Source organism: Archocentrus centrarchus, chromosome 20 (genome assembly GCF_007364275.1).
Source record: "Archocentrus centrarchus isolate MPI-CPG fArcCen1 chromosome 20, fArcCen1, whole genome shotgun sequence".
Classification (NCBI taxonomy): domain Eukaryota; kingdom Metazoa; phylum Chordata; class Actinopteri; order Cichliformes; family Cichlidae; genus Archocentrus; species Archocentrus centrarchus.
Genome location: NC_044365.1, coordinates 14,381,820 through 14,395,234, shown reverse-complemented (window position 1 = coordinate 14,395,234; position 13,415 = coordinate 14,381,820). Strand labels below are relative to the sequence as shown.

Sequence of the window (13,415 nt, the reverse complement as noted above, 5' to 3'; positions counted from 1 at the left end):
TTTGGGATCAACAAATGATCAACACAGGTTTAATTTTTAAACTTTTATTCACTTAAATTCTCAAGTGTTAAAGCAAGAACAAAACATTTATAATGTCCTTTGGTGGGATTTTATTACACTTTATTAATACTGTATATGTAAACTGATATTCTTTGATGCCAGCACGTTGCCAATACAAAGGAAAAATCAACTGCACAACTAAAAGTAATAAATAAAAATCAGTTAATAAAAGAACTGAAAATAAAAAGAGAGAAGAAAAAAAAAACAACTGCTTCTGCATTTGAATGTCTTAAATAGATACAGGTTGCCTTTTTTCAGTCACAGTTTGGCAATGATACAAAAGGACTACATGAATTTTTTTTTTTTTTTTTGTTTTGTTTTGTTTGCTCTGTCGAGAAAAGAACTTGCAAATACACTGATGATTTTCTACGCACTTCTCGTCTGCTCAGGTGAATACTATCCTCTGACCATGACAGTAGGGAGGGCGGTGGCACTAAGATAGAAAAAGAATCAGACAGCTTCACTGGAGTATCTTTTTGGAAGAGAGGAAAGGAGGGCGAGGGATGGGACGGGGGATTCTTACATGTGCATCACTAACATTGGACAAAAGAATCTTTCAACCAACAAGGGTTTACAGAGTAACGGTCACGAAAGCACAGGTCAGTGGCAGCATGGGGATGGATCTGGGATCAGAGGGAAGAGAGGGGGGATGAACAAGAGGATGAGACCGAGCTCAAAGGAGAGACAGAAAGATAGAGACAGAGAGGGATCAACGTGGGCGAGGTTTTGTGTCACAAAGTGGCAGTCCGGACAGATTTCCTTCTATCCACAATGCACTGACAGCAAAGAATGAGTCCTGGGGTTTTTCACCTCTTTCTGTTACCGCACCGAAGTGTAACGGGTTTGTTTCTGAGGCCAGTCTTTGCCGTTCAGTGGGGACGAGTTTTGCTTTTTGCTTTTTTTTTTTTTTGTTTTTCTTTTTTTTTCCTCCTTTTTCTTCGGCATCAGTCCAGCCAACATTAACGCGCAGAAGCATCCCAAAGGGGTCGACGGCCACTGTCGGCTTGTGCGAGAGCTGATTGGTCGCAGCTGTTGTTGCCGTGGCAATATGAGAAGAAGTGAACAAGTCTGTCATCTTTAGTTATCTCCTCGAAATCGAAGGGGCTCATGTACCTGGTATGGCTTTTGGGGGGAGGGGGATGGGGGTGGGGGTGGGATTCACCATTCTCTGCTCATGTTACTTTTGTTAGGCAAACCCTCAGTTACTCATATTTCTAATAATATCTGTTTTTTTTTTTTAGAAGTATAAGATTTTTTCTATATATTCTTTGTAATTAAATGAAAAGTTTTTGCACTCATTTGACTGGCACATTCCCTTTATTGTCAGTGCGAGTGTCCATTGAGTCTGGAGGCGGAGAAGCTCAGAACATTACAGTCCAGAAAGCTCATGGTTGTTCTTTTTTAATGGTCATTGATTATTTGAAAGGGGAGGGGGGGATGAGCGGGTTAAGTCGGAGACGGTGGGAAGTGTGCGACTCCCACCAAGTAATGGGTCTCTTTAGAGCACAGCGGGCCGGAAGGAGGCCTCTCTCAGCAGAGCTGAGCCTAGCAGCAGCAGCAGCAACAACCTGGAGGTGGATGGAGGCGTCAGGTGAGCCTGGCCTGAATCTGGGCCTCCACAGCCTCCCAGCTCGGACTCACAGCGGGGCTTCTCACACAGCAAGCCCGTGTAGGCTGAGGGACAGTTGCAGCGGACGTTGTTGATACACGTCCCGCCATTTTGGCAGCGCAGGAGCTCGTTGTCACACACCCGGGCTGCGGTGGAAGCAATGTAAAGACAGGAAAGAGGTGTGAGAAGTTAACACACAAACAAGTGTTGGGTGACATTTTACTTGAAGTGTACTGTGGTGCATTAAAGAGATACAGTTCCCATTATCTCCCATTTTCAAATCAAAGAGAAAACCCCCCCGATCACAGAAGAAAGTTAAAAGATTGCCAATTATGGAATCTTTTTATTGTTTTGATAAAAAACACGTATTCTTCAAGTAAAGCGTTGCTACATTTTATTCCATATTTGGTGTCTCTGAAGTCTTAAAGGAATGTGTTTTGAAAAATATGCTTATTCTTGATAGTTAAATCGATATCATATTTTTACCTGTACAATAAATATCGAGATAAAGCTTAGCCCAAAGACTGGAAACATGGTTATATGGTATCTTTCTATAGGTTCATGGGTGGTTATTTGCCCATAATCTACATACTTATACATTTACCCATTAAATTACAGTAAACTAGATTTGAAAACATTATTCTACTATGTTGCTGGTATGATCTACAACAGTTTCTTACTGTTAAACAATTACTGTACTGTGCTATATAAAATAATCCTTTTACATTATAATACTGTAGGCTGTTTGGATCCTTTTATTTAAGCTTTCATATTACAATCTCCATAAACAGTTTATTAATATAGAATCTAAATTCATAAAGGACTGTGTAGTAGTAGTCACTGTTATGATGGCTACCGCAGGCTGAAACTCAACACTGTTCAACAGAATTTACAATCACAGTACGGCGAAACTAATCATTTACTTATTAACATTCACACGAGTCTTTGCACCAGCCAGCAAGGAAATATCCACAATATGTGCAACAACCTCCTCTTTAAGTTAACTGTGTGCTAAATGAAGCAGAACAACTTGGAGTGACATAATTTTTCCTTAGTGGATTATGGGTAGACTCAAGCAAAAACGTCAGAGTTGAATTCTTCGACGGCATCTCAACTACAGCCCTATCTACACTCACAGCTTTTGCCTAAAAAATGCTACGTCCATAACAAAAAATAAACAAACAAACAAACAAAAAACTTTCATCCTAAAAACAACCTTACATCGCACCAATTCTTATCAATCTTTATCACTGAGACCTGGCTAAATGTTAGTGAAGCCTCTCCACTTTCTTCCTCACCGCAACGTTTTAGAGTCCCCAAGGATGGAAGCCATCATGTTCAATAAATGTTTCAAATGTATGACTGCGGATGAGTACGCTAGCTCTGAGGAGCAACGTTTAAAGATCACTGTCACTAATGTTCTATGCACAGTGGTGTACAGACCACCTAAATCAAATTCAGGTGTTTTCTTTAGCCCATCTAAACCCATGGCTCAAGGGATTATTTGTTGTTGTGTTAAAATGTAGTGACTTGAGTCTGACTCGACTGCAATAGAGAAATTATTATATTTGTAAGATTGTACAGTAGATTGATTTTCCCCTCAAAATTGCTCCAGACTCTGGCTTTATATTTAGTGTACAGACAGCTTTATCATTAAACTCAAGAAATCAAATAAGCATATTTCCCAACATGTCAACTGATGACACCCATCGGAAAGTAAAATGTATCAAAATATAGATTATTCCATCATATATAATAATTGAATAGTAATAATGAAATCTAGTAAAATCATAAGATTATATAAATAAATTTAATCTAGTCTAAATTTCTAATAATTTTATGCAGTCTAACTTTACGGTCTGTAATCTTTAAACAACACCAAATGTTTTCAGCATCTAAAAAGACTCGTGTCTATTTGTTTAAGACCAAATCTTATTAAACCCCATCAAATCAGCCATGTTACAGCACAGAAATCCACACTTTTCCTCAAAGCCTGCAAGGCTTTCCCCAAACACCACTGACTTTAGACAAACTGAACGTCAGGTGAAAATTGGTGTATATTTAGAGCTGGGACACCGAGGCCACTCTATTCCCAGCGGAGGCAAGCTGTCAAGCAAGCTGGAGGCAAACAAAGCTGCGCTGCACAAACTAATAAACCAACAGAGACAAATAAACACTGATAAACACAGGGGCCACTTCTGCCCATTTCAGTCCTTTATAGGAGTGGAAAACAATGCGGTGAGCAATCTATGAACTCTATGGGACATAAATATCACAAACAAATATAAGACCTCTCTCCTAATAATCAGGATTGGATGCATGCTGTCTCACAGGAATAGCCAAATAGAGCTTTGATGGGAGCCTTGTTAAGAAACATTGACTGTGCGAATCCTATTTGTATGTTGTTGGAGAAAAGAGAGCTGCTGTAAGTTTCGCTTCAGGCCACAGCTCACCAATTACCATGCACAACTACATCCAAATAAGACATCTGAACTCTATCTTTGTCCCCTCACCCCCAGCCCCACCTCCTTTTTTTTTTTTTTTTTTTTTATCTGACATATCAATTTCATGACCACCTCAACCACTCAGGAGAAACTACAGTAATGAGTCAATATGAGACTGCAACCACTGCTGCAAAACAGATTCTTTCTATGGAAAGCCTTTGTTCACTTTGATTGCTCCCTGTGATGAGGCAGCGGCTAAACTTGGTAATTAGATTGTCTCCTCAAGATGACAAGGAAGAGCGATCAAATGTATTAATTAAAGAATCATGAGGCCTTGATATGATCAGTACACAGGAGAGACTCCTTTAATTAGACAATAACCTTTCGTCTCGTCTATCTTATTCTTCCTTGCTGTCACAATAGAATGATAACATGTATTTCTAAGAATATTCAGAGTGGCTTGTATTCAGAATGTGCTCTAAATTGATTAATTTTTTTTTTTTTGAAAAAAGGTGTCAGACACCGTTGTGTATGCCCACCTTTTTGGAATAAAACCTCAAGCTATGATAGTCTGATAAGAAATGATCGCATCTTTAAAAAAAAAAAAAGCATTAAAGGAGCATTAAGGCAAAAACAGCCTTGTTATTTGATATATGTCTCATTTAGTCTGTGCTCAGGAAGGTAATTCCTCCTTAAACACAACACATCTCTAACAGGTTGATTGAAGCCTGCAATAGCTTAAAGATGAGATTCAGGCAATGAGCTTCGTGTAGGTTAATTTATCTAAATTTGAGTTAAAAACGACCTTTTCAGCAGCTGGAGCAAAGTGGTGCGCTATGAAGGAAGATTAATAGGTTAGGCATCAGTCACACAGGGATAGAGAGCAGTTGGTGACCCCCTGGCGTCCTCTGGTTACTACAGAAAAATGTGTATCCGACTCAAACCGACAGATTTCAAAATACGCAGCTTTTACTTTGAAGGCAGAGTCTCTGGTTTGTGTTGCACTTTTCACAGTTTCACCATTTCAGTTCAATTCGATTTTATTTATATAGCACCAAATCACAACAGCAGTCACCTCAAGGTGCTTTATATTGTAAGGTAATATCCTACAATAACACAGAGAAAACCCCAACAATTAGACAACCTTTTATGAGCAGCACTTAGCGACAGCGGGGAGGAAAAACTCCCTTTTGACAGGAAGAAACCTCCAGCAGAACCAGGCTCAGGGAGGGGCAGCCATCTGCTGCGACTGACTGGGGATGAGGGGAGGGAGAAGAGAGGAGAGGGACTGCTAAGCAAGTAGCTGGAGAGTGTCTGCAGACAAGTCTGCGTATTCCCTGTAAACTCCAGGTGACCGGGGCAATCTTCTAGCAACCAAAGCAGTGATAAATATAACGATTTTCAGTGCAGCACTGTACAACGCTTTGTGATAACAAGCACTATCCCTCAGTTAACCAAATGGTTGGCAAATACACAGTTTACCCTAGCAACTGGTTGGGTAACAGGAGGTCACTGATTTGTGAATGGGGCTTTAGCAAACAATTTCACATCAACTGCCTCCAGCCTCCGGCGACCACTAATTTTTCCCGTAGAGATTGGTGGTTACCAGGTGGTTGTTGACTGGTCTCTAGGCCTGTGTGTCTGGGGCCTTAGCAAGCTTTGTTGAGCCTAATCCCAAGTTTTCAGTGTCAGAAACATGGCTCTCTTTTAATGTAGCAAAGCTCCGATTGTAACTTATATAGAACAAGAAAAGCATGTGAAAACCTTGATAAATTCCTGCCCTGAATTCTCTCTCAGCTGAAGGAATTCAGAATTTGATAAGCCACACAGTGATGAATTAAATTGTCAATTTCACCTGACTCTTACCAGCAGATTATTATGCATCATTATCCCCTTAAAATAAAAAAAATAGCCTCATGTTCAAAAGGAATTGAGTTCTTTTTAAAGGAAAATTCAGGTAATGGCCAACCCCTGCAAGCAGAGTGATTTATCGGCTGACAGGACTAAAAAGAAACACAGATATTGATGGTTTAAAAAAAAAAAAAAAGAAACATCAATAAATGGCATCCTGGCTTGTGAACCAGTCCTGTCAGTTTGGTTATCCTGAAAACACAGCAGAGGCAGGAATTCTTTTTTTGGAGTCCCGCACCTTTATCTGATTTCAGTTCCTCACATTAACCATTTCGCATTACTGCATGTAAACAGAGCCGGCACACGCAGGAAAAAAGAAAAGATTTGTTGTGTTTGCTTTTGATATGAGTGATAATATTTAGAGAAGGGGGGCCGACGAACTAGGTGCGCCTGTCTGGGAAAGTGATGTGTTTGACGAGAGATTTAAGTTTTAATTGCATTTTTCACTCTGCATGCAGACTGCATCGTGCCAACGCACAACACTGCCGCAGCAGCCGCAGAGATGCAAAGGAGGGTCAAGACTAAAAAAAAAGTTTTTCCATTTCAGCTGGAGAATCATTTAGTGGTTGTGGACCGGCATTATCTTAGGTGTTTTTTTTTTTTTTTTTCCCCTTTTGTTTTAGTTTTTTAAAACTTTTTTTGTGGACGACATTTTGTGCAGTTGATGTGACAGCAAATTCACAGCTTCCAGCTCCAGTGAAAAACTTCTCCTTTGAGTTAAAAAAAAAAAAAAATCAACGATACAGGAAAAAGTGAGGAATACTCGGCAGCCTTGGTAGACCATAATGCATAATAATGCAGCCATAGTTCTTAAATTTGACGACTGTCAGTATGGAAAACACTGCACTGTTTTGTCAGCACTAAACATACTGCAATATTATACTATTCTTTTTCTCACTACAACCTTACTAATATCATCTCTCTGACATTTATGGCAAAAAGATCCCCCTTCTTTGGGTGTTGCATTCTTTGAAATGTCACCGACACTTCGATCAATGCGGAAAAGCCAGTGCACCAAGAGTAAATTACAGCCTCAATACAAAAGAACTTTTATGCCTTTTATTTGTAGGCAAAATATATTAAAAGCAATCTAAATGTGTTTTATAATATCTCAATATTTTGAAAAATATTGAGATATTTGACCTTTTCAGACTGTCTTCAAAATCATCTAATGAAAATTTCTCTAAGCGTCCCACGTACACCGAGGAAGTTGTTTGAGTGATGTAGACATTTTAAACCAAGCAGTTAAACCTTTGAGATAAAAAATATTTACATATGAATATATCCTGGATTTTTGTTTTTTTTAGTCACAGAGGAGGTGCAAATGTTTCTTTTCTTTTAAATTTTCACCCAGGTAATTAAACTCAGACAGACATTACTATGCAAAGCCGAGTATTATATCTTCCATCATGTCTGGAGCCGTCCTTTAACTTTAGCAGCTTTCTAAGTGTTGAAGCATTACTTAAACCTCTTAGATCCAGAGTTTGAAGTTTTGAGAGCACAAAAATACTTCAAACAGTAATGTTTGTGGATTTTCTGATCAATGCTTCATCTGACAAACAGAAACCACCGATCTGCTCCCACTCCCACTGCATGTGACTCCCCATCTGTTTAACTTGGCACCACCTAACAACGAAAACATACATTCCTTCATTGTTTTAACTTTTTCATGTTAAATGTTTGCTTTCTGCTTTTGCACTAAGATGCTCAATATGCCTTTTGGTAATGGTTCTGGCTGTGCCTCACATTGCGTGTCATATTGGGATGCCATAACAGCCTCTGCCTCCTTCTCACCTTTTGTTTGAAGCAGATGTGCATGTTGACAGTGTCTTTACACTGTACACACAGAATATGTTAGTACAGTCACAAAAACAGTGCATTTTAATGAGTACCTTCCTGTGTTGAGAACTACTGAAAAAAAAAAAAAGCAAGTGACTCATTTTACCCTAAATTTAAATCATAATGCACCAGACTTTAAAGCATTCTTATTTATAAGTTGCAGCCTAACAAACACAGTATAAGCAGTGGGGGTATCTCTAATGTGCCATCTACTCAATATTCAGCTAGAATGAAGGCTGGCTTTGAAAGTGAAATGCTTCTACCTGCTCGTGCTATATCGATACATTTCACAGAACCAAATCCTGACATTTAGTACATCTCAGAAATTCACGCTAAGTGCTTTAAGGAGCTCTTTGATGAAGTCCTTTATTTTAAACAGACCCACAGATAAAAATCAAGCACGCTGGGGTGCCTGCCTTGCATGTTGAGTCTGTTGATGTGGAAAAAAAAGTGATGCTTTGCCTTTTATATAATTGATTTTTCTTTGTGCTGTTGAACAGTCTTTGCAAGTTGCTACTGCAATACAGTGAATTGATCAAATTCAAAAGATAGATTGTGCAGAATTGCAAGTTATTTGGATCACATGTTCTGTCAAACCTGTGCAAATGATATTCCTCTACAATCTGCTGATGACCATGTGGCTCCAATTCTTTCAATTTCCCTTTGGAACACTTGGAAGCAAAAATATGATAGGATGATAGGAGCTCTATTCTTTGGGCGAGTCTGTTGTCTTATGGTTTATTGACACAGCGAAACTAGAGTTTTCACATTCATTGATGAAACTGAAAATTTTCTCTCTGCTCACTGAAACTCACATGGGCCTAGGAGTAATATTTGTGGCATCACAAAATCTGAAAGCCGATGCTAGTCCAATATTTAGGATACACAAGCACTCATTGGACAAACAGTGGTAATATACTTCCTGTGTCCTGTCCTGTGTCTAACAATCAAGCTTGCATTAAAAAAAAAAAAAAATAGCTAGAATGAATCTGTGGCATTACACATATTTTAAATGTGTTTCATTTAATTTGATTTCTCTTGTTTAAAGTCATCTCAGATGCATTTAAAAAAAAATTAATTATATGCTGTAATAAAAGTGTGGAGGGGCTCGTTAATGTCAAAATCATGTCCACATACGCCATTGAAGCGCCTTACTTAGGACGCCTTTGTTAGTCAGGAAAGAGATTAATGTTGAGCTGCAGGAGGCGGGCAAATAGATGTCACCGTCATGTTGAAAAGGCCTATTAATCTGGGCTAACTTGATACAAAGATGGGTCGTGGTGGGTGAGTGCCAATTAGCAGCAATTATCACCTGTTCTGACGATAAATAATGTGAGTCTTTTAAACCAGCACTCGACTAGTCAGACAGATCCAAAGAGGCCTAGTAATGTGTGCCTGGAGCATAAACAGTGTTTGCAATGATATTTTCAGTTTTTAAAGTTCTTTGTCAAACAGTTAAAATCCATCATCCCGAGGTGTTTACTCTATTTTGTCTACCTCTTGCAGGTTTGTCACTGAAGTTTGACTTGAAGGAAACAATGAAAAATTGGTGACATTTGAAAAAAAAATAATAATACATAGGGCATGCACTGCAAAATGAGCAGGGGAAATATAAACTGTAGACAGTAATAAATGGGCTGGAACTAAAAATGACCTGCATTCCCCTTTAAAAAATGTTGATGTTGGATGACATTGTCCTGTTGTGGACTGTGAAGGGGGTGATGGCTACTCAAACAGATCACAGGCAGCCAGTCAAGCAGTCAATATTGACTCAGCTGTTGTGTTGCTGGTGTGCGACACGCCTGAATAACTGAGTTACTGAGCAGCATGCATCCTGTCATTTTATTCGAGCCATAAAGGGCGCCTGCTGATACGACGTCAGTAATGCAGCCACAACAAGTGTGAAATGCAGATACAGGTTATGAAAGAAATGGCTTTGTGTATTAGGTTAGGTCGTGTTATGAGCTGGGTCTGTATGTGTCAAGGCAGCTGGGCAGTCTTGCGCATGTGCAGCGCTGTTTTCCAGCCAAAGCTCAGGAATCACGCAGAGAGAAAAGACATCAGAGAGAGAAGAGAAGAGAAAGACACAGCTGAGGGGGAGAACAGTCAGGAGCTGCATGGGAGGGTTACGGTTCTACTTACATTTGCAGCCATTGTCCCACAAATAGCCGGGTAGACACTCCTGACACTTAGGCCCTGTAGTGCCCTCCTTACATATACAAAATCCTGTGCCATTACAGCGATCACTGACTGAGCCATAGGGATTACAATTACATTCTGGAAAAACAAGACACACATACACACACACAGGCTGGAGAAAAAAACGGGTAGTGCTTTGACTTCCCAGCACAAGTCTAGGATTTTCACAGCGTGGTCTGCGGTCCTCGAGCTCTAGCTCAAGAAGGTGCTTGATTATTATAACTGGTAAAAAAAAAGGGAATAGATTTAAAGACTCATACAGAATAAAATGCAACCATTTCAACTGTAATGGAGATGGAGTGAGAAAGGAATGAGGCTGGTTCTAGATACATGAACATTTTCTATTGGCTACAACAAATTTGTAATTAATGCATAATTAATTCTGCTGCTGTAAAGAACATAGCGTGCAATGAGCAAATATGCAAAGCGTCATCAGTAGCTTTGATTTTAGATGGACAAAGTGAGCTTATCTGAACATGCTCTTCTAAACTCTGACTTATTCAAACAGATAGAAAAAGGTGGTAAGAGGACAGGAAATGTGATGAGAAGATAGAGGTGGATAATGATATGAAACAAAGATAAAGGTTGAATGTTTTAGAGGAATGAGAGAGTACATTGAAATGGGCATTGTAGTAATATGTTCTTTAATTCTCTTATTTTCAAATGGCTCTGTAGACTTATTGTTATCCTCTGATAAGACTTTGGCTCAGTCTTAAATTGCCTATAAACAGAGGACCATGGTCATTATTTGCAATCTTAATAAAAAGCATAATAAAAACAACCTGTCAAGTCTTTAGTGCCTCACACTCAACTGACCTTCCCACTTTCTAGAGCACCTGGAACACTCTGCAGTCAAAGTGACACCTATTTTGACAGTCCCTGACCATCACATTGCACCTCCTGTGTCTGTGCTGGCTGCACGTGGCTGCGCCCGAGTGACATCCAGGGGTCAGGCAAGAGGAGAGAGGTGACGGCAAGTGACAAACTGGGGGGTCAGTGAGAGAGAGGCAGGGTGACGGTGAGTTTGGCACGCAGTAACGCCTCAGTGACTTTTAATGGCTTGTGACAGGTTTCAGCTGCTACTCCTGAGGCCATTTCATGTATATGACATATGCACTTGTGTGGCACCTCTGACTGGCGGTGTGACTTCGCTGCAACATTTCTCTCAGAACTCTTGTTGCTTGTCAGACTCCCCCCTCAGGACTCACAAATGCACCTGGCACTGAGCGCTGGTGAATTCACACTACATGTGCTAGCTAAAAAAATTCAATGGGGAACCGAGATATCGCCCTAGGAATCGAATGAAATGCAATTTTTTATGCATACAAAACGTAGATAATGCATTTTATGAATGCCTGCATAAAAGTAATGAACAAAATAACATGAACACCAAATGGAAATGGCCTTTTACCTCTGACATAATTACAAAGGTGGCACTGTCTTTACAGGCAGGTATTTGACTATACTGAATACATTTACTTATCAGTTCCATTATAAATTGTGTGTAGCCTATATTACTGTGCAAAAGTCTTGAGTCACCCCTCATTTGTTTATATTTTACTAGGAAAATGAGAAATAGGTGCACAATTCTAACAAGCTTGAAAGTCAGTATTTAGTATGACCACCTTTATTCTTCAACACAGCCTGAATGCTCTTAGGCAGATTTTATGTAATTTCTTTAAGTACTCTTCAGGAATAGTTCTCCAGGCTTCTTGAAGAACATTTAAAGACCTTCTTTGGATGTTGGCTCCCTTTTGTTCCCGTCTCTGTCAAGATGATCCCACACTGCTTCAATAATGTTGAGGCCCAGGGTCTGGGGAGGCCAATCCATGACTGACAGTGTTCCATTGTGTATAGGTAATGTTTTATTGCATTGGCAGTGTGTTGGGGATTATTTGTCATCCTAACAAATGAAGTCGTAGCGAATCAGACACTTTCCGGATGGTACTGCAAGGTGGATTAAAATCTGATGGTATTCATATTTCCATCAATTTTGACAAGATCGCCAACACTGTCACTGAAATGCAGACCCAAACAGTGACAGAGCTTCCACCACGTTTTACAGATGGCTGTAAGCACTCACTGCTGTACCTCTCTCCCGACTCCCTCCATACATATTGAAGAGGATTTGAATCAAAAATTTCAAATTTGGGTTCATCACTCCATAAAAGCTGTTACCACTGATTTTCAGTCCAGCTCTTGTGTAATCTGGCGTACCTTAGCCCTTTCTTCTTAGCCACCTTTCCACTGAGTCCATTTCTCATAAACAGTAGATAGATCAACAGAAGGGCCAGATGCATCTCTCAGGTCCTTGTGTCAGGTCTTTGGATTTTTTCCTATTTCTTTAGGACATGACTTTCAGTTACTGTTCATCCTTTATAGTTAGTTTTTGGGCCTGACTTCTTAGTTTGTCCTCCACTTGTCCGGTTTCCTGAAATTTTATAAGGACACACTGCACACCATGCAGTGATGCACTAATGGCTGAAACACTGTTTTGTGTCTGTCAGACTGTGCTCTCCTTGGTATTTGTTGCAGATTTCACTAAAGAAATGGAAACAAACGATGTTGTTGCAAAAGGCTGCAACTAACAAAGTGCCTAAAGATACAATCTATAATTTGTTCTTTGCTAAATTGTCTGTAATGTGTAGACACAACTCTGGTTCATCCGTTGAGTTAGGCATACTTTTTTTTATGCTTGAGTGACCCCCGACCCCCTCCCCCCAATGTCAAAGAAAAACTTTCACAAAGCCCAGAGAACTATTGCTCAGGACCACTGCCACTTTAAACAATTAGAAGAAACTCTGGCTTCCTGGAAGCAAAACAAAGAAATGAGGGGTGGCATAACACTTTTGCCCAATGGTCTATATGCCATGTCAGAGAAGCCTGGGTTACAAGCTTTGCACACTGACAGATTAACTGACTTTTTGGGGATAACAAAACATGTAAAATGGAAGTGAGCAATACTGTGTATTTTGGTTTCGGTACACAGTAAATTAACCTCAATCACTGACTGATGTGCTTTGAGGAAAGTCTTGTTACCTTTGGACAAAACAAGACTAATTCTGGCTTCAACATACATCGTTGAAATATAACCTTGTGAGCATCTAAAAATGATAACACATTATATATGAGCTAGTAGATAAAAGAAGACAATGATATATTTATGAAACCACAAATTTCTCTGCAAATTTTAATATCATGCCTAAAAGAAAGACTCAAAGTCACTTGAGCGATCAGCATCATCTGCTAAACACCCAACCTTGTGTGAAAGGAGAAGAAGCAAAAGAGGAAGATGACTGGGTATGGAAACAGGAGAGTGTATGAACAATGAGGTGTTGGGGATGAAATTGCCT

At 39.6% G+C, this 13,415-nt stretch overlaps 1 protein-coding gene across 4 annotated transcripts in view; it reads right to left on the bottom strand.

Moving 5' to 3' along the window:
- Positions 1–318: 318 nt before the first annotated feature.
- ntng1a (netrin g1a) overlaps positions 319–13,415 on the bottom strand; it is a 122,393-nt gene continuing 109,296 nt past the window's right edge. For 3 of the 4 annotated variants that reach the window (XM_030757294.1, XM_030757295.1, XM_030757296.1), the window contains one exon: positions 319–1,815. In XM_030757294.1, coding sequence (XP_030613154.1) covers positions 1,559–1,815 — 257 coding nt within the window. In that variant the 3' untranslated portion in view covers positions 319–1,558. Of the gene's footprint in view, positions 1,816–10,005; positions 10,141–13,415 lie in introns of all 4 variants that reach the window. The other variant, XM_030757297.1, reaches the window with a different exon arrangement.